The 21,654-nt window shown below is 33.7% G+C and overlaps 1 protein-coding gene across 3 annotated transcripts in view; it reads right to left on the minus strand.

Moving 5' to 3' along the window:
- Positions 1-21,654, minus strand: part of DACH1 (dachshund family transcription factor 1) — a 430,993-nt gene that overhangs the window by 39,058 nt on the left and 370,281 nt on the right. For all 3 annotated transcript variants that reach the window (XM_008952797.6, XM_055096837.2, XM_034936783.3), the window contains 2 exons: positions 12,004-12,155; positions 2,179-2,326 (listed from right to left, as the gene is read on the minus strand). In XM_008952797.6, coding sequence (XP_008951045.3) covers positions 2,179-2,326; positions 12,004-12,155 — 300 coding nt within the window. The remainder of the gene's footprint in view (positions 1-2,178; positions 2,327-12,003; positions 12,156-21,654) is intronic.

A 21,654-nucleotide genomic window follows, 5' to 3' on the forward strand; every position in this document is an offset into this window, starting at 1 on the left:
TAAAGCAGAATATTTAATCAAATTATAAAATAATGACTCAAGTATTTTAGTTTTAATTTCTAATTTCCACATAATCCTGTTTTTATTATATATATATATATGTGTATATATATATATATATATATATTTTTTTTTTTTTTTTTGAGACGGAGTCTCGCTCTGTTGCCCAGCCCAGGCTGGAGTGCACTGGCGCGATCTTGGCTCACTGAAAGCTCTGCCTCCCCGGTTCACGCCATTCTCCTGCCTCAGCCTCCCGAGTAGCTGGGACTACAGGCACCTGCCACCACGCTCGGCTAATTTTTTGTATTTTTTAGTAGAGACGCGGTTTCACCTTGTTAGCCAGGATGGTCTCGATCTCCTGACCTCATGATCCACCCGTCTCGCCCTCCCAAAGTGCTGGGATTACAGGTGTAAGCCACCGTGCCCGGCCTATTATTAATATTTTTAAGATGGAAGCTAATTTACATGTCAGGTGTATTGTTGCTGTACCATATATTTTTAAAAACCTGTTTGTATCAAAATGTACACTGGCTATGGTGTTATACGAAAAGAAATTGAAACTGATTTTAAACATTAATTTCCCTTATTTAATGGTGTGCAAATCATGTGCTTACCTTAACAAAATTACCTGCCTACTGTTTCCCTTTCCAAAAATGATTATTTATGAGTCTCTTTGAAAAGAAACAGTAATTTCTGAAATATTTATTTGGATTGTATACCCTTGTGGCTCTAAAGGCTTAATACCCTTCACTTTGCCATTGACCCCTCACAGTTTCCTCCTACATGATTGAACCAAATGGGATCGCCATGTTCTCTCTCTTCAGGGTGATACACTGCTTCAATAGGCACATTCATAATAGATAAGTATTGATTGTTATTGCCTTGAATTTACTGTTCATAATTAATTAAATGGGAACTTTACGGTGTGATCTGTGAATGTTTTGCCCTCTAGTGGTTAACAAAAGAAAACAGAATGTAAATCCTCACAAAAGGTTTGAACCAATAAAATTCTGAAGGTCTCTCCAGTAACCAAAGGGTTACTTTAGGAATCCCCAGGCCTGTTTTTAAGTTCTGTAAAAAAGGACTAAACAAAATTAAGTGAGAACAAAATAAAAACATGGCTGTCTCATGGAAGCTGGTTCCACAGATTGAGTTCTTTGACCCAACTTATTTATTCACTTGGAATACAGCCATTATCAATGTTTACCTTGTTTTGATTATTTAAATACCTGAATCTATGTGAAGCCACATTATTTAGAACTGTGCTATACATCTGGGATGACAGTGTCCCAAATTGACCAACTTCCAGGAATACACTAGCTGTTGCTTCGTAATAGCTAATAAAACAACCTGGTAAATCCTGCTAGTTTAAAGACAAAACAGAAACAACTATTTTTAAATGACCATTTCCAACATATAAAAGAAAATAATGTGGAGCATTTATATTGGATATATATTAAATGCATAGTTGAAGCAAAGAGGCAGTTGATTGTAGACAAAATAATCTTCAAATTCATACATAAAATAAACATGCAAATATAAATGACCTTCAAAATTATCTATAGATGCACCATACAGTGTGACAAAAGAAGCAGTTCACAGATCAATAATATTATTTTATCCAATAAGAATTTATATCAGTTTCTACTCTGTGTACTTGACCTTGTTGGATGAAAATGAGGCCTTCAGAAAGAAAATTATACAAACATTTAACTTTGGTCATTTGTTCAGATATTCATCCATTTTCAATTTCAGTTGATAAATATCTTAGTAAACCTGCTTCGCTTGAATAATCAGTATCTTCTATTTTAGCTTTATGAGTTTAACTCAAGTTTTTCAAAGGGCAATTGTGAATTAACATAAAATTTTTCTTCATGGCTATCATTAGAGTTTATTCTTATCTTAAAGAACATGAATTTTTAAACTCAACAATCAATAAAAGTTATATAATTAATGATGTAATGGACGTATTTCAATTTCCTGAGGTAGGAACAGAAAAGAAAACATGTACTTTGGAGATTAAGAAATACAATGAGCCTAGGATTCAAATTCTGCTCTGAACTTTAGCTACCGTTAAATTAACAAAAATACTACAATTTCAAAATAAATCACCATCATAGTATTAATATGTTTAATATTTTCTGTAAATATTAAACTTATCTGGAAATTTGGAAATACCTCTATTCTTTTGTTCCATAGCCAACTGCTTCTCAAGTGTTTCCCTTAGTTCTCTTTCCCTTAAAAAATCCATCTTCAGCTCAGTTTTTTCCAGCTGGACCTGTTTCTCTTGAGCTCTGGCATTATCTATGGCAACTTTCAACAGCCCCTGTACAAAGAAGATATTCGGAATGGTAATATTTTAATACAAAGCAAATTTCGTTCGTTACTTAAAAGCATTTTCAAAGCGAAGAACCCAGTGATCAAATGACCTAATTCTTTCGCATTCACTCTGCACTCACTAGAACAAATACTATAACTAAAGCATAAAACTCCTAAGTCTAATTAAACTATTTTCGGAAGACAAATATTTATGGCATGCAGGTTTAATTGCTTCTAATTAGACTATCTAGATCCAAAGCTAAGTAGATATTCTAATTAGAATATCTAGATCCAAAGCTAAATAAGAGCAGCACATAAGCGTGTCTAAAAAATAAGAACTGAGAAGGAAATTAGGCTGAAACTCCTCCACAAGTAATTATCTGACATGGTTTATGCAACCTTCCAGGATTCTGGCAGTGCTCACCTTTCTCCTCAGAGCTCATTCTCCCACTCCCTACCATGAGCACATAGCCACAATGGTCTCCTTTTGGTTCCTCAATGCAACAATTTGTTTCTGCTCCCACGGACTTTGCTCTTTCTGTTCCCTTCCTGAATGCTTTTCCTCCAGATCTTTGCATGGCTCACACCCTCATTTCATTTCATCTTTGCTCAAAGTCACCATTCAAGAGAGGCCATCTCTTACTACCCTATCTCCAAATGTATCTTATTACTCCCTCCCTAAAATTCTTCACAGAATGTATCATTATGTGGTATTGACATATATTTATTTGTTTACTGATTTATGTTATGTCTTCTTTATTAAAATGTAAGCTCTCTGGGGCAGGGACATGTTCTCTCATTCAGGACTATGCCCCCAGGGCCCAGAAAGTGCCTACTATATACTAGATTTTAAAATTTCACAAATAGTAATTATAGTACTGCTACATTTTTCTTGAGATATGTAATATATTTAAGGGATCTAAAACTTGGTTTAGTAGTGCATTACTTTTTAAAAAGCCATTCAAGATGGTTGTAATAAACTCAGGATAACTTCTAGGAAATGATTAGACAGCATAATAATTTAAAAGAACATATGGAGAAAGCAAAGTTTATTCATACAACTAATAGTGAATATATAAATATATATATATTTTGACATACTGTATGCTTTTAAAAATTAGCAGTATTTTAAGGTTCTTGAAAATTAGATATGGAAATATGTTAAACATATAAAAAGCATTCTCTGTTTTCTCTCCTAAGATACTTTGAAACAGTTACTAGTAAAAATTAGAGCTAAAACTTCTCTTCAATTCAGCAATACAAAATGAGTTTTTGAAGTAGAAGATATTTTGCCTTGGTCTGTGAGTGTCAGAGACTGAAATTTTCAACTGAAGTTAAAATGAGATGAAAGTTGATGTCATTTGTAGATATACTCTAGGATGTGACTCCCTTGCAAGAAGACATTGTGAGCAGTTCGAATCAGGAATTTCTACTCCAGTTTGACTTGTAAGCGCAATAGACAGATAGTCTTACTTCAGTCTACCAATATAGTTTATAGCATTGCTGTAAGCCAATTTTATTCTCTTTTGACCACATACAAATTATTCCATATTTGCTATACCTGACCCTGAATCTCCTGGTATAATTCTTGTGATATGAAACAAGCTGAAGAAAGATTTCTCCGTGGCAGGTTGCCCCTCCCCACTCTTTTTTGTTTAACAGTAAAACATAGCTGCTAAGGAAACTGCCATCTTAACTCAATTCAACAGCATTCCTGTGTAGGCTTCTTCTTCATCAGGAACAAACAATTAGTAACAAATGAAAGAGATCATTACATCAAGTGCCCTTTTAGATCACCCCAATTAAAACTTTAGCTGTATTTTAATTCTAAGATACCAAATTCTAATTTTCTGCTCTGATTGCTCTTGTTGACTTATCTTTGAAAGATGTACTCTGTGTGCAATGTCTAGAGATTATTTAGCAAGATGCCAATGTTGGCACCACTTAATGTGTTGATTGGTTGTATTATCAGTAGCTGTTTAAAATAAATTACTATTAAACTATTATTGTCCTTGGCTGACAAAACACAATATTTTGGTGTTATTTAAATATGAAACAATCATTATGAATAAACATGTTGAATAATGTTAAACTGCAACTCTAATTTGTGTAATTTTATATTAATATTCGTTGTAAAGAATGAAGTTGCTGAGAGCATTTATGTTTACTGTTTCCTTTTGTTACAATTGCTGCTAATGTGACTAATGGTAATACATTACCTATTCCTGCTGATTATGTCTGAAAAATATTAGCTTTTAGGATCCAAGTCTCTCTGGGACTACTTATAAGCTATATAAAATTAAATGTAATTTTTAGACTTTGTATCAGTGCATATCAGTAGGAGTCCAGTGTGAACAAAAATCTGTACTAGAGCCAAACTGATGCATATGCAAAAGTAACCGCCAGTGACAGCTCTGCTTCAAAAAATACAGAAAACTGATTAAATTTCAATGCAGCAGGGGGCTGGGAAAAACAATAGGATGTAGTGTTCACAACGTCTACAAATCTTTAGGACACCATTGTAGCCATCAATGATAATAATACTTTCAGATTTGTGTAACTTCTGTAAAATTTCCAGGTTGATCAAGTGCAAACGGTCACGTTAAATGCTGCATCTCACTTGGACATGCAATATCCAGAAAATGCTGTGGCAAAAATGTGAATGACAAAAAACGATAGAAGGTTTATAGCATGATTTTTTCTCCAAGGGGAGGATGGTTCTTAGGATACTGAAGTTGGTTAATGACAAGTCTAATGAAATACATTTTAAGTTTATGCCACAGCAATGGTGAGAGACAATAGTTGATTGACCCCAAATTTTTTTTTCTGAGTGAGGCATAATGGTTGTTATACTACACAAATGTCATTGTTTTCTAAAATAATCTAATTTGTAAATTATTTTCATCGTTTTTTAGAGATTGAGTTTGTTTTTTTTTTAAAGGGTACTGTATCTAGCAATGTTTCTACTGTTGATACGGCTTAGAAAGTACAATATCTGTCTATATAAGAAGACTTCAAATAATACTGCTAAGAAACATTTCTTAATAACCTAGCTAGATCCTGGAGGAGAAGCTTACTTGATCCATGTTTGTATTTAACATAAATTTATTTCAGAATCAGACAATATCTAAGGTTTCTCGAGTGTCACTGAAACTCATGTGATAAAATTTGTTCTCAATAATGTGTTGCTTCTAATGAAATTAAAACACCTTAGTTGAAGAGGATTTTAGCAATCACCATCCTAACCAAATACTTTTAAAGATGAGAAAACCAAGATGCAGAAGAATCAAGAGACTGACTGAAAATCCCAAATACTGAGTTGAGTGTGCCTAGATCAGAACTGTCCAGCTACTTAGTCTCCTTTATTATTCTTTTAATGTTTCCCTGGTCTCTTTTCAGGGAGAAAAAGAATAATGTCCCTTGGAATCAGGAAATTTTGTAGACCAAAAAACAAACAAATAATCAATAGTACAGTATCAACTGACAGTTTTTTTTTTTTTTTTTTTTTTTTTGAGACAGAGTTTCGATCTTGTTGCCCAGGCTGGCGTGCAAATGGCGCGATCTCGGCTCACTGCAACCTCCGCCTCCCAGGTTCAAGCGATTCTCCTGCCTCAGCCTCCCAAGTAGCTGGGATTACAGGCATGTGCCACCATACCCGGCTAATTTTTTTTGTATTTTTAGTAGAGACGGGGTTTTGTCATGTTGGCCAGGATGATTTCAAACCCCTTACCTCAGGCGATCCACCCACCTCGGCATCCCAAAGTGCTGGGATTACAGCGTGAGACACGGCGCCCGGCCCAACTGACACATTTTCAGAGAAGCTTTTGTAACAAAATACAGTACCATACTCTTTAATGCTATGATTATTGTCCTGCAACGCCGATGTACGACAAGAACAAAGAAGAGAAGACTCATAATATATAATTACGATTGAAAATAAAAACATATAATGTAGGGCCAATATATTTGATACTAGCTTCCCCATATTTTGAATTCAACATCTATTTTGTTGGGGTTTATGCAAAGTCTTCTCCTAATTAATTATATTATATATAATTATGTATTATAATTAAATTATGCATCAATAATTAAATTATGATTAAATTTAATGTTACAGTTAAAATTATATTTCTATAAAAATTAATATAATAAATAACAAATAATACCTTATAATAAATAATATATTAATATAATATAATAAATGAATACATAATAAAATTATAATTACAATAATTTTTATACTTATAATTTTATAATTAAATTATAATTAAAATTATGTGTTAATGTAAATAAGGAAACTATTATTTTATTTTAAAATATATTAAAAGTAAAGTAAAATTATTGGCCATGATATTGAAATGTAAAGAACTGAAGATGGATAATCAGAGTACAGTCATTCACCTCCATAACAACTTCTTGGTCTGCAAGCATATATGATGGTGGTCCCATAAGATTATAATATCATATTTTTACTGTACCTTTTCTATGTTTAGACACACAAATACTTCCTATTGTGTTACAGTTGTCTACAGTATTCAATACAGTAACCTGCTATACAGGTTCATAGCCTAGGAGCAATAGGGTATACTGTATAGACAGGTATACACTAGGCAATATCCTCTAGGTTTGTATAAGTGCATTCTATGATGTTTGCACAACTATAGGACTGTCCAATGATTCATTTCTCAGAATGTATCCCCAGCATTAAGTGATGCATGACTATAGTTCAGTCTTCTACTTAATTCTTTTTCATTTTCTTCCCACAAACACAGAAGTAGAGAATAATTCCTCCTAGATACCATGGTTGGATTATGTCCATTTACTAGGCTATAGTGAATCAATCTGGAGCTGCCATTTCTTGTGTGTGTATGTGTTTTTAAGATAGGGTCTCACTCAGTCACCCAGGGTGGAGTGCAGTGGTGCCATCATAGCTTACTGTAGCCACGAACTCCCGGAATCAAACCATCCTCCTGCCTCATCGTCACGAATATTAATAGCTGGGACTGTGGGCATGCCCCATCATGCCCAGCTAATTTTTGTATTTTTGTAGAGGCAGGGTCTCCCTATGTTTCTCAGGCTGGTCTCAAACTCCTGGCCTCAAGTGGTCTTATTGCCTCAGCCTCCCAAAGTGCTGGGATTACAGGTATGAGTCACAGCACCCAGTCAAGCTGAAGCTATTGTGGTTTTAACATATGTTTTAGGTCTTTCTTGTTTGCTTAATTCTTCCATGTAGGTTGACTATAGTGAACCAAACTCCAATCATATATCCCCTCATGGCAAATATCTTCAATGCTAACCTCACTCCTAACTAAATTTTATATTCTCTACTTAAACTTTACATTTTCACTTTTTAGTTATTTACCTATTCTTATTTTAATGTTTGTAAGCCACTTTTTAAAGCCTTTTTGTAACAAGATAAACAAAGTAAATAATTTGTTCACAACCCTATGTGCCAAAAGGTTCTAGATTTTAAAAAGTGAGTAGGCCCGGGCGCGGTGGCTCACGCCTGTAACCCCAGCACTTTGGGAGGTGGGTAGATTAGTTAAGGTCAGGAGTTTGAGACAAGTCTGGCCAACATGGTGAAATGCATCTCTACTAAAATGTTTTTTAAAAATTGCCAGGTTTGGTGGTGGGAGGCTACTCCCAGCTACTCAGGAGGCTGAGGCAGGAGAATCACTTGAGAGGCGGAAGTTGCAGTGAGCCCAGATGGTGCCACTGCACTGCAGCCTGGGCGACAGAGGGAGACTCCGTCTTAAATTTAAAAAAAAAAAAAAGAAAAAAGAGTAAGCAGAATTATCCTTTGATCATGTTCTAATGGTAGCTCATGTTTGACGGTGTCATATCCAGTTACCTGACACTAAAATTTTAGTCTCCTTACATAAAATCTCACAGGTTGTTCTCCATGGACAGGATTGAAAGAGGAAGCCATAATGAAAGATAGACCACAATGAAAAAAAAAAAATGCCATATAGAAAAAATAAAAGCAATTCTAAAAATCAAAAACTGAAGTGTATCCATATTCTTCACTAAATTAAATTAGTTTTTTACTCTACATATCTGTATCCATTATCACTTTTAATTTCTAAAACACTCAAATGTCAGGAAGTAGTATAGCTCAAGCAGTAACAAAAATCTGGTGCCCAATTTTTTATATATATAAATTTTATAAATTTCTAAATATAAAATTTAAATATAATTTTTTATATATCAACATAGGATTTTTTTACCGGTCTTTTTTTTTCTTTTTACTTCATTCATTATAACTTTTCTTTTCTTTTTTTTTTTTTTTTTTTTTTTAGCTGGAGGGAGTCTTGTTCTGTCGCCAGGCTGGAGTGCAGTGGCGCAATCTTGGCTCTGCAACCTCTGCCTCCCGGGTTCAAGTGATTCTCCAGCCTCAGCCTCCTGAGTACCTGGGACTACAGGCATGTGCCACCACACCCAGCTAATTTTTACATTTTTAGTAGAGACAGGGTTTGACTATATTGGCCAGGATGGTCTCAATCTCTGGACCTTGAGATCCACCCACCTAGGCCTCCCAAAGTGCTGGGATTACAGTCATGAGCCACTGCACCTGGCTAACTTTTAATTTCTAAAACACTTAAATGCAGGAATTCAGTATAGCTCAAATAGTTAACAAAAGTCTGGTGCCCAATTTTTATATATATGTACATTTTATAAATTTAAATTTTAAAATAAAAATTTAAACAAAATTTTCACATATAATTATAGTATTTTTCTATAGATCTTCTTTTAAAACACAAAGAAATAACTGACAAAAATTTAATTTTGATGATGATGTCATGGAAAGGACATCTGTGGTAATCATTACAAATTTAAAAATCCAGGCTTTTTAAATTATAATATATAAATTATTGATCATTAGAACAATAACACTTTATGAAAACATGTTATTTTAAAGGGTTTTTTGGTCATTAATTTTAATAAAAAATAACATCTTTAAAAAATGGAACTTTAAACTTACTACACAAAAAGTATGTACCATTTTGGCATAGAAAGCACAGAACCCTATTATATATAATTGAAACTGCAGAGGAAATTGAGGTAGGCAGAATGTAATTACCCATATTAGAATTTGGACAGCAATCACATTTATACTGTATACCTAATAATCCGGGGTCATGACTGTTTAAACATTCCATACCATTCCTATGATAATACCATAACTCAGTAAATGTGACAATAGTAAAAGAGTTAGCATCTGCAAGCTTTTGTAAAATGATATGAAATCATTACTAACAATAAATGTGTGTGTGTTTGTATATGTATGTGTGTGTATATATATATTTATAATATACATGTGCATGAAATTCTGTAGGATTTTTAATTTTTATTTCACCTTGTGGGCACATATGTACATGCATGTATAAATATATGCATATGCATATTAGACATACATATAAATATATGATAACTGCATCTATATATACACATACATATAAGTAAGATTGAAGCGGACAAGCTAAATTTATTTATTTATTTATCTATCTATCTATCTATCTATCTATCTATCTATCTATCTATCTATCTGAGATGGAGTTTCACTCTTGATGCCCAGGCTGGAGTGTGGTGGCACAGTCTCAGCTCACTGCAACCTCCACCTCCCAGGTTCCAGCAATTCTCCTGCCTCAACCTCTTGAGTAGCTGGGATTACAGGCACCTGCCACTACGCCTGGCTAATTTTTTGTATTTTTTTTTTAGTAGAGACGGGGCTTCATGATGCTGGCCAGGCTGGTCTCGAACTCCCGATATCAGGTGATCCACCTGCCTTGGCCTCCCAAAGTGCTGGGATTACAGGCATGAGCCACTGCACCCGACCCCTAATTTATTTTTAATAAAGCATTCTTATTTTGGGTGTTCTAACTTTATCAGTCCCAGATCCCTATAATTTGGGAATAGAAATAAATTATTTAGCTTGTCTTGACCATTGTCCTTTTATCTACTCTTTTGAAAATATATCTTGAAAGCATATGGTAGGAAAGGAGAGTATATTAAATCTAGAGCCACCTACAATGAATAATTTGTCTAAAATGTGTACATTTTAAAGCTGGAGTGTTCTTTTTCTTCTTTTCTTTATGTTATTTTTTCTTTTCTTCCTTCTGAAATAATTATAGTTTGAGGTGATGTGGATAACATTCCTAATCTGAGTATTTCTGGTCCGTAGAGTGTGGATGAATACTCCAAACTGAGAGGATTTGACTTTGAAATGTAGTGGTCATATACAATTCAAGAGTCCATGTGTCAAACCTGCTCTTCAGATGAGCATGCTGTTTTACACTGATGAAACCCAGAAACGTTTTCTCTGCTGAAACTGAAATTAAATCCTCACTGACCTGGTTAAAGAGCTTTCAGTTAATGACAATCCATGCAAATAGCTTTTCTTTTGCTTCATATTGAGTTTTATACATAAGAAAATGAATTATTCCTTTACTTTTCAGAACATAAATTCAGAAATGTTAAGGGATATTTTCTGAAAACATTTACCTTAACATAAGAAAAATTCATTAAAAGCACTATCTTATAATAAACAATAATATGGGTGAAATTTAGAAAGAAAAGTCTTTTGTTTTATATAATCGACTATTTGGCCATGATTTAGTATAGGCTGGATTGATGATTTTCAATTACTGAGTTATAAAACCTTAAAGTTGAATACAGTTCTGGAGACTCTAATTACATTAGTATTAAAAAATGCCATATTAATAGATGAGAAGACATGTTACATTAAAGGCCTTCTGTTATGTCCTTGGAGAGGTAAATAAAATTAATTACATTTCCACTGGGGGAAACTTTAATATGATAGGATATGTGTACAGAAAAATATTACTGAGGATGGAATGTTAGAGTAAAAGAATTTTTCTAAAAAGGAGCTTACCAGCACACTATCAGCAACTTGTGCCTACTACTCACTAGCTACCCAAATATGGAGAAGTAGATGACAAAAATCTCCATCTGGGGTCCACATGATCACTTCATGTGTGGGCAAGAAAATTATGCTTTCTTCTATCCCAAACACTCTTATTATCTTGGCTCCACACTCTATGTTATTGTTAACTGTAAGTATTTTTGATTCATAATGTACTGTACATAAAATATACATCCTGAGGACCACATAGGAAATCCGTGGAAAGTTTGGTAAGGCTTTTTGAAGTCTAGTCTTTGAAGAAATTCTATTAATTGAAACAAACTTATTTATGAAAGAAGGCATTTTTTTGGATTCTTCTAAATTAGACATATTTTAAATGACTAAACATATCATTTCCTCACTAGAAGGCCAGCAGTTTAAAAATAACTAAATATTTATTAGAACTAGTGTGCCGTTGTTTAGTAAAATCAGACAAACTTAAACAGTTAAATTCCTCCAATTAGTTGGTAATAAAGAGAGCATTTTAGACAGAATGAATTTTAAAGGCCTATGTCATTTTCATCTAAGTTTTTATTATGGCTTAATATACATATATATGAATATATATATATATATATGAGTATTTCTAAGCTAATTTGATTAGTGTAACAGGTTTAAAATCTAAGTTGCTTGAAGAGTTTAATACCATGTTTCAGTCAGTCTAATGAATGGATTAAGTAGGAACAGTATAAATTTTGGAAAAAAAAAATCTACAACAGGGTGTTCCATATGTCTTTCTTCCAGGTTGTAAAAAGGCCTACCTGTATGTTAGTCAGAAGAGTCTCGATGGAAGACAGTCCATCAGGAAACAGAAAAGGAGATGGAAAACCTGGAGGCAGTGGTTGTCCATGCCCAGTTAGAGAGAGTTTGTCAAGGCTGTCTCTTGCGGTTGGTGTAGAAAGCGGGGTCTCATCTGTATGTGATTGAAACAAAAATATAGAACAAGTTACGCTTGTCTGTTTTTATTAGACCTCAGTAATGGCTTCCCTAGTGGTTTCCAGAACATTTATTGCAAATTGGTTCCTGCTATCAGGAGAAAATGCTTTCTGCTGAATTTTCTTTAATGAAAAAGCTGTGGAGATACAACAAGATAACATTAATGAGTAACTTTATAAGCCTTTTAAATGCAGTCTCTAATGAGACTGAGTTTACAGTGCCATAGAATCTTTTTAAAACAAATATTATCTCATATATAGTTGTGATAATATATTCCGGCTGACTTTATGGGCACCTTCCCAATTATCTCCTTTTAGTTTGTTCTGTTTGGATTGACAATAGAGTATTTCTAGAGCTCCATATAAGAGAGGGGCTTTGTACATTAGGAAGCTTGTTTCTCTATTAACCCTTCCTTTATATCAATGTTTGTTCAAATATATTCTTAAGGAATTTACAAAAGAATGTAAAGTTAAAATCTTTCACTTTACACCTAAAAAGAAAAACTGGAATCCAAATATGTATTTCTAAATTATAACTGAATTATTCATCATCATTAAAATTAAAGACATAATTTTTTTGAACTTGAAGACCTTTTACCTTCATATTGAAAAATTATAGCTTCCATACATAAAAAACGGTATAAAGGAAGAGTAATAAAATGCTACTTCTATAACAACATTCAGGGAATCAAATTTAAAAATCCCTTCAAAATAAACTAGTCTTATTGAATATTCTTCAAATTTTTAAGCAATTTAGAGTAACTCATGAATACAGATTCTTTTCACCTCTCACAGTGAAATCCTTTTATTCAGTTTTTTTAATTGTTTAACCATTTTTACAGTTTCACATAAGATAGATACAAGTTACAGCTTATTTTAGTTTATCATAATCACAGAGAAAATTTTATTCATGGCAGGATCCTCAGTTTTATAAATATTTTCATATTTCACCCCAGGAAAATTAATCAGAGCAATGTATTTGCACAGTCCCGATAGTATCTCTCAATTTTGCAAGTAGCTAAAAACTTCAGCACACTTGCCTTATGCTTATAATTTGATTCCACTGTTCTCCTCAATCATTCTTTTATTTTTCATTACACCACCTAACCACACAACACGTTTTCCAATTACGTCTCTCTGGGGCAGAAATATTGTAGAAGCTGCCACACTTCCCTGTCCCTCACTAATGTCAGAACAAGTTAAATTCATCTCCCTCACCTTGCCACATTTCTAGTTAATAAACCAAAAGGAAAGAAAAGCTGGAGAGGGGAGTAACGGCCAGAAGGCCTCCTATTAACTGCACTCCTCTCACACTCACGACTTTGCAGTTTCTCCTTCTACTTCCTCCTATGTTAACTTACTGGGACAGATGATCTGAGGCAGCAATTACTAGAGGAAGAAACAGAGTAAGCAAACTAAAGTAGGACTCATGTTATTTTTCTTTTTAATCACACTTGTCACCAGGGTTAAAGAAAGATGGCCATGCAGGGGCAGGGATGCTGCATGGCTAATGTGAGCAAGGTGATCTTGGACACCATTTACCTAGCTATCATAAATTGCTCTTCCAAACCAAGGCTGCTAGTGTTTTCTCATAATAGCTCTGGAAAGGCACTTGTTAAACATATATGTGCATGTGAAATTGTTTGAGAATGGAGAGCAATATTTTTCGATCATCATCACCTTAGCTGTCACATGCTAAAGAAAATGTGGCTTAATAGATCATGGGGATAATAATTGCTTGTCTCTTGAAGAAAGGCATAGAACCAGATGACCACCTGAAGTTGCTTTCAGCTTTAGAATCTATGATTCCACAATTATTAAAGACTATCCAAGAAAATAAAGAATCATATGTATGTGTACACATTTACACACATTTAGGCTATAAGTTTCATCATCCCCATGATTATTTGATTTAACTTCAGTGCATTTATGCTTGACTATATTTGGCTGTTGTGTGGATTAAATCATTAAATCACTCATGATGCATAAATTTATGTAGCCAGTATTTATTTAACATAAACAATGTGCTGGATACTGGAGATCAAATGCTAAAAACACAACCAGAAAGCCTCAAGAGGCTCATGTAGCCTAGAGTGACTGATTCCAATTGTTAAATAGCTAATTCCTATAGCCACTAATACAGTTTTCCTTCACTTATTATTTCTTCAGATACTCCATTTATCCAAATATAGCATTAAAATTCTGTATATATATATGTACATGTGTGCATGCATGCCTGTAAGGACATTTTTTCCTGCAGCTGTTTTAATGGAACGCTCATTTTGGGCCTCGTGGTTTCAGCTGTATGAGAATAGGCTATTATTTGTTACAAACTTATCTAATTGGATTCCTTCATTTATCATCTTACATAGTGAAGAGACTACATAAGGACACTTTAATTCAATATGTACATAAGAAATTAGCAAATTTGGGGCAGAATGTTTAAGAAGCGAAAAAAATGATTCTTAAAGTCAATACACAATTTTGAAAAGAACACAAACAAACTACTCGAAGATCAAACAAACAAGAATATTCCTTTGGCTCTCATGACCCTATTATCAGACATAAAGTTGTCATCTTGTGGCAATTAATATCATAGAAGATTTCGTTTAGCTCTTCCTACAAAGATTGTAATATTGGGACCATGGTTCCACCTTTTGAAATAAAAGTGACCTTTGATTTCCTAAATGTTCTAAGAAGATTAAAGCAAAAGTTTGAGAGGCCAATGTAGAAGAGAGTTTTGACATCACATAATCTCCACTGACTTCAAAGAGTGAATGATGATGAAATACAAATTCACAAAATACTTTATTCTCATTGATATATCTGTACATATTTCTAAGCTTATCTTTAAGAGAAAGTTGGCTAGTCAGATGTCATGATTTTTGGATTAGTATAGCATTTGACAATGTAATTTCTTGTTTTTTTTGTTTTCTTAAAAAACATTTTACTTTAAAATAATTGTATACTTACAGAAAAGTTACACAAATTGTACAAGGAATTCCTTCATAGTCCTGTAATGTGTGAATGGCTGACCGCAAAATATATGTTTATTCATACTTCCTGACATGTAACGACAAGTAATGTTATTTTACTTTAAAAAAGGGTTTTCACAGAGGGAATTAAGTTAAGATCTTGAGATGAGGAGATCATTTTGGTTTAGGATGGACCCTAAATCCAATGGCAAGTGTCTTTTAAGACAAAAGCAGAGAAAGGTTTGAAAGAGGCAGAAGAGAAGACACAGAGAAGAGAAAAGGCAAAGTGAAAACTAGGCAGATATTAGAATGTTTCACCTACAGTTAAGGAAGGGAGACAACCACCGGAAGCTAAAAGAGATAAAAAATGGCCCTTGGAAGGAGCTCATTTCTGCTGACACCTTCATTTTGGACTTCTAGTCTCCAGAACTGTGAGAGAATAAACTTCTGCTGTTTTAAGGCACCAGGGTTAAGGTCATTTGTTATGGCCAGCTCTGGAAAAGTAATAAAACTCCAGTTCACCAATTGTTTACATTTTGTCACTTTTTTTTTTAAATTCTCTCTCTGCTTCTCTCCCTCTCTTGTTCTGTGTGCGTGTGAGTGTGTGTGTGTGTGTGTGTGTGTGTGTATGTGTGTGTGTATGGTGTGAGGGAGGGTGCATATGTTTGAACCATCTTCCCCAATTAAGCCTTAAGACTTCAGTGTATATTTCTTAAGTACAAGGACACACTCTTACATAAACACAGTCCAAAATCAGCAAGAATAACATATGGAGAATACGATGATTTAATCAAGAGTCCACATTCCAATTGTATTATTTTTGAGATTTTTTGTTTACGGTAGTTAAAACCGTAATTTTAACTTTTTTGTGACATGTTCTTAATGAGTTTTTTTTTTTTTATGGGCATGTAGTAAGCACGAAGTGGCCTCTAAGAGGGACTGTGATGATTTCTTATCCTGTTAGTCACACCCTGTCTGGTCCTTTTCTCTTGACCTAACAAAAAGAATACAACAAACATGAGATGTCACTTCAGAGACAGAGATTTGGTTATAAAATGTCTAGCTTCCATTTCTCTCTCTCTTTCTTTTGCATTGCTTGCCATGGGTCAAACCAGTTGACATGACATGAGACAGCCCTGTGGAGACGTACATGCGACAAGGGACTGAGGGCCAACCTCACGAGTTGGGTTGAAAGTAGATTCTTCCTAACCAGTTAAAGCATTTATGGCTGCAGCCCTGGCTGACAGGTTGATTGCAATCCCATGAGACCTTAAACCAGAAGCACCCAGGGAAGCTGTACCTAGATTCTTGAGCCACAGAAACTGTAGGATCATAAATGTTTGTTGGTTTAAGCCACTAAGTTTTGGTATAACTTATTACACAGCTATGGATAACTAAAACAGTATGTAACTTTTTCTCTGGCAAATATAATAAAAATAACTTAATGTTCAGTTAGTATTAGCTGCTTTGGATGTGGGACAACTTCTTTCTATTCAATTTCCTCATTTACAAAAAAATATCAGGTTAAATGAGACAAATGTAGGACCACACAAATCTAAAATTCCACATTTTCTAATACTTTTTATAAAAATTTATAAAAAATTATTTAAGTGGGCTTCTCACCTATTATGATGAAGAGTAACAATGTATCAGTTTGGAGTTAGAAATTTTAATAGTTTTAAAATTATTAATTTCAAAGATTTATGAATATCTACGAATATCTGAAAAAGAATGAGTCATACAAGTAAAATTTGAGAACAAGTTATTAATTACTTAGGTTTACAAGCTCCACTTTATAAGGATTCTTAAATTATCTTGTTTTCTTTTATTAAATTAGATCACAGTTCAGTCACCTATAAGGCAGCACTCCCAATACCTTTGATGGCAAATCAGATGCAGCAAAAAGTGCATCTTCCTAGGAAAAAAATTAAGCACTTTCAAAAGATGCAGTAACTAGAATACTATTATTTTTTAGAGGACTACACATGGGTAGGGTCTGGCAGTTAATGCTAGTTCTCTACATAAGTTGTTAGTGGAATGAAACCATTGCAATTTTCAGTTTTACAGTAGTATAAAACCATTGCAATTTTGATACTTTGAATTTTGATTTTTTTTTCCTGGGTTAGCAATATGCAATGGTATGAAACCATTGCGATTTTCAATTTTACAATGGTATAAAACCATTGCAATTTTGATACTTTGAGTTTTGAATTTTGACTTTTTTTCCCCTGGGTTAGCAATATGCAGTATGTGAGATATTTAACACTTTATTATAAAATAAGTTTCGTGTTAGATGAAGTTGCCTATCTGTAGGTTAATGTAAGTGAGCATATTTCAGGTAGGGTAGGCTAAGCAATGACGTTTGGTAGGTTAGGTGTACTAAATGCATTTTTAATTTACAATATTTTCAAATTATGATGGGTTTTATCAGGATGTAATGCCATTGTAAGTTAAGAATTATTTGTTTTTTAATTCAGTTATTTGAAACTATAGTGGTTTTCTAAAGAAAAATAGAGCAGCACATATTATAATCTTGACCAGAAAAACTACTTATTAACATCTTAATAATTATATAATAAATACATTGATAATTATAACAACATACAGTCAATTAGAATAATAGAAAACAAAATGAGAAACCAGAAATGGAAGAGAAGAAAATGTTTAAAAATTAAGTCACTTATCAATAACTGACTATCAGTAAGATTGATGCCTCTGTAAGACAAAGTATTTTTCTCTCCAATCTTATCACACATAACAATTTAGCAGGATATCCTAAGGAACAATGTTGTTTAAAAAAATAATGGGCCTCTACTTTTAAAATGTTTTCTTTCCTGTTAATAAAATCTAACTCAGTTGTTATTTTCATAACTAATCCCTTTGGGTTTGGATTATATATTCTCTTTCAAGTTAATGTGTGTCTGTGTGTTTTGGTCTCTAATGTCATTTATTATATCACAAATTCCAAATAGAAAAACACTCAATCACTTCTAGAAAAGCACACATTACAAAGAGATTCACAATTATTCATTTCCAGTTGAAGTATACAGTATTATTAAAATGGAAAATATCTCCATATTTAATGTTTAAAACAGATCTGGGAGTTTCCTTGAAAACTCTCTATTTCTATACTGGCAAAGTGAAGAAGATTTTAGCAAAATACTAGAGAATAAAATAGTTTCCATACAGAAGTAAACAATTACTTATAAAAATATAAAATTTTATTATATTAATAAATTTCCATCACAAATATACAGAAAGATACATTTATAAGTGTTTTGGCAAACTCACTAGACATATTAAATTGGAGTAGAAGTATAAATAATCTATAGATTAAGGGTTGGTGCCTAAAAAATTTTGAAAATTATTTCCAGACATAAAACACAGTTGTTTAAACTGAGCTCAGTTGTAACCTCAGTACTGATTCATTCTCACTCTAGGCACTCTCAGCTTAATTTAGCAGTAGATACTAATAATAAATTTTACAGAAAGAAAAAATTACAGATATTGATGAGGGTGTAAAGGAAAGGGAATATTTATACATTATGGTGAGAATGTAAATTAGTACAACCTCTATGGAAAACAGTATGCAGATTTCTCAAAGAACTAAAAAGAAAACTACTATTCGACCCAGCAATACCACTACTGGATACCTGCCCAAAAGGAAAGAAATCGTTATATCAAAAAGATACTTGCACTTGTATGTTTATTACAGCACTATTCACAGTGGCAAAAATATAAAATCAACCTAAGTGTCCATCAAGGGATGATTGGATTAAAAAATGTGATACAGGCTGGGCACAGTGGCTTACGCCTGAAATCCCAGCACTTTGGGAGTCCCAGGCAGGTGGATCACTTGAGACCAGGAGTTAGAGACCAGCCTGACCAACATGGAGAAGCCCCATCTCTACTAAAAGTACAAAAATTAGTTTGGTGTGGTAGCATGCATCTGTAATCCCAGCTATTTGGAGGGCTGAGGCACAGCACAAGATTGGCTTGAACCTAGGGGGCAGAGGTTGCGGTGAGCGGAGATGGCACCACTGCACTCCAGCCTGAGTGACACAGCAAGATTTTGTCTCCCAAAAAACAAAAAAATTGCTATGTGTATATATATATATATATATATATATATATATATACAAAAAAAGATATGCAACATATATATATATTGTGTATGTGTATATATATATAGACAAAATGGAATACTATTCAGCCATAAATAAGAATGAAATTATGTCTTTTGCAGCAATATGACTGGATCTGGAGGCCATTACCTTAAAACAAGTCAGTTATAGAAAGACGAATACTTCATGTTCTCATTTATAAGTGGGAGCTAAGTAATGTGTACAAGGACATAGAGTGTACACTGATAGACAATTGAGACTCAGAAGGGTGTGGGAATGGGGGAGGTTCATGATGAGAAATTATTTAACGAGTACAATGTAGGCTTTTCAGGTAATGGATATCCAAAACCCTGACTTCACCACTATGCAGTCTATCCATATAATAAAATTACACTTGTACCACAAGAATATATACAGATAAAAAAAGGAGAAAAAATTATCAGGTAAATGTTTTTTCTTTCTACCTCCATCTTCTCAGAAAATAAGGAATTCTGAAATATCACATTAAAATTTATCAAAATGACTTTTATATATCTATGCTGATGCATATAAAATATCTAGAGGTATTTGGGAATAAAACTTATTTCCTATATTTTACTTAATGCCCATTCTTCAAATTCTGGATTTAAAGTTACTCCAGAAATTTTTATAAAATTGACACCAAAATGCAAGGCATGATACAGCTATGGTAAAATGAAAAGCAAACCAGGCTTGATTCAGAAAGTATGAGTTCAAGTCCTGGCTCTACCAAGTACAAGCAAATTTTAGAGCTAAGAAACTGTCTCTTATTTGAGACTCATTTCATTTATTTATTAAAACAATGATTACCAATTCAAAGAATTATAGTTTAAATCCAATTAGATTATGCTTGTGAAAGTGCTTTGTAAAATATAAAATACTATATTAATATAAAGTATGAATGGATGAATAATTAACAAATAATCCAATCAATTATACATTTTATAAATTTCATTTTGGAAACTTGGCTTCAATGTGCCATGGAGGAAATTCTGTTCTTGTACCATAAGCCTGTGGTTTCTTTCTTTTTTTTTTGAGACTGAGTTTAACTCTTATTGCCCAGACTGGAGTGCAACGGCTCAATCTCGGCTCACGGCAACCTCTGCATCCTGGGTTCAGGTGGTTCTCCTGCCTCAGCCTCCCGAGTAGATGGGGTTACATATATGGGCCACCGTACTGGGCTAATTTTGTATTTTTTGGTAGAGACGGGGTTTCTCCATGTTGGTCATGCTGGTCTCGAACTCCCCACCTTGGGTGATCCGCCCGCCTCGGCCTCCCAAAGTGCTGGGATTACAGGCGTGAGCCACTGCGCCCCTGCCCTAAGTCTGTAGTTTCTATATTATGTATCTCTGATAAGGCTTTGATGAAGATGTATAATGTTGATAAAAGAATGATTACTGTATACATCAGTTTCCTTATATGGACTAACCCTGAGTTAGTTTGGTGAACAGTTAAAATTGACTTTGATAGAAATAATTTGGGAAAGGGCAAAGAATATGAACTGGTTTATCAATTTCTCTTCAGGTGGCAGGACCTAGAGGAAATATGTGTTGACTCACACACACACACACACACACACACACACACACACACACACAGAGACACACAGACACACACACACATACACACACAGTACAGGTTTTGCAGAAATAGACTGTGAATAACATAAAACCACTTAAGAGGCTTCTTGGATATACTTCAAGCAGCATTAGAACTCTGAATTTTGAGTTTGAGTGAATAAAAGAAAAAAAATTTATATGGGAAGGAAATCATTGTGTTTGGCAGAATGCTGGAGGTTTGCTACAAAAATACACCAAACTCACAGTGTTGCCTAATTTAATGCATATGTATTCCACACTTATTATATGCAACTATCACATATATCAGTGAGTCTTAACTTTTGAATAGTTCTCTTTTGAGATGCTTATGAAAGTTGGGGACCACTCTTTTGAGGAGGAAATCGATCATCTAGTCACAGCTACCTAACATATAGTAAGTACTTATTAATATTTACTGAAAGAATATGTGAATGAGATAAGGCAAAGCAAAAGCTGGAGGAAAACAGACTGCAAAAATGAGAAGGATATAGCCTTTGCCTGTCCCAGGGTTATACCACATCCATGACAGTAAAACTAAAAATACCTTCTATTGGAAAACCACTCTATTGATTACGAGGCAATTTCACAGACATTATCTTGAGTTAAGAGGAAGCTCTAGGAATAAAATTTTTAAAATGCATGCAATTATAATCTCAATAAGGTTATATGCCAAAAGAGTGATTCAAATGGCACCTGGTGCTTATTTAGAAAAAAGAAGAGATTATGTTTAGATGATGTGAGTTGAAAGGGGAAAGAAGAAAA

This window comes from Pan paniscus, chromosome 14 (assembly GCF_029289425.2).
Source record: "Pan paniscus chromosome 14, NHGRI_mPanPan1-v2.0_pri, whole genome shotgun sequence".
NCBI classification, from domain to species: Eukaryota; Metazoa; Chordata; class Mammalia; order Primates; family Hominidae; genus Pan; species Pan paniscus.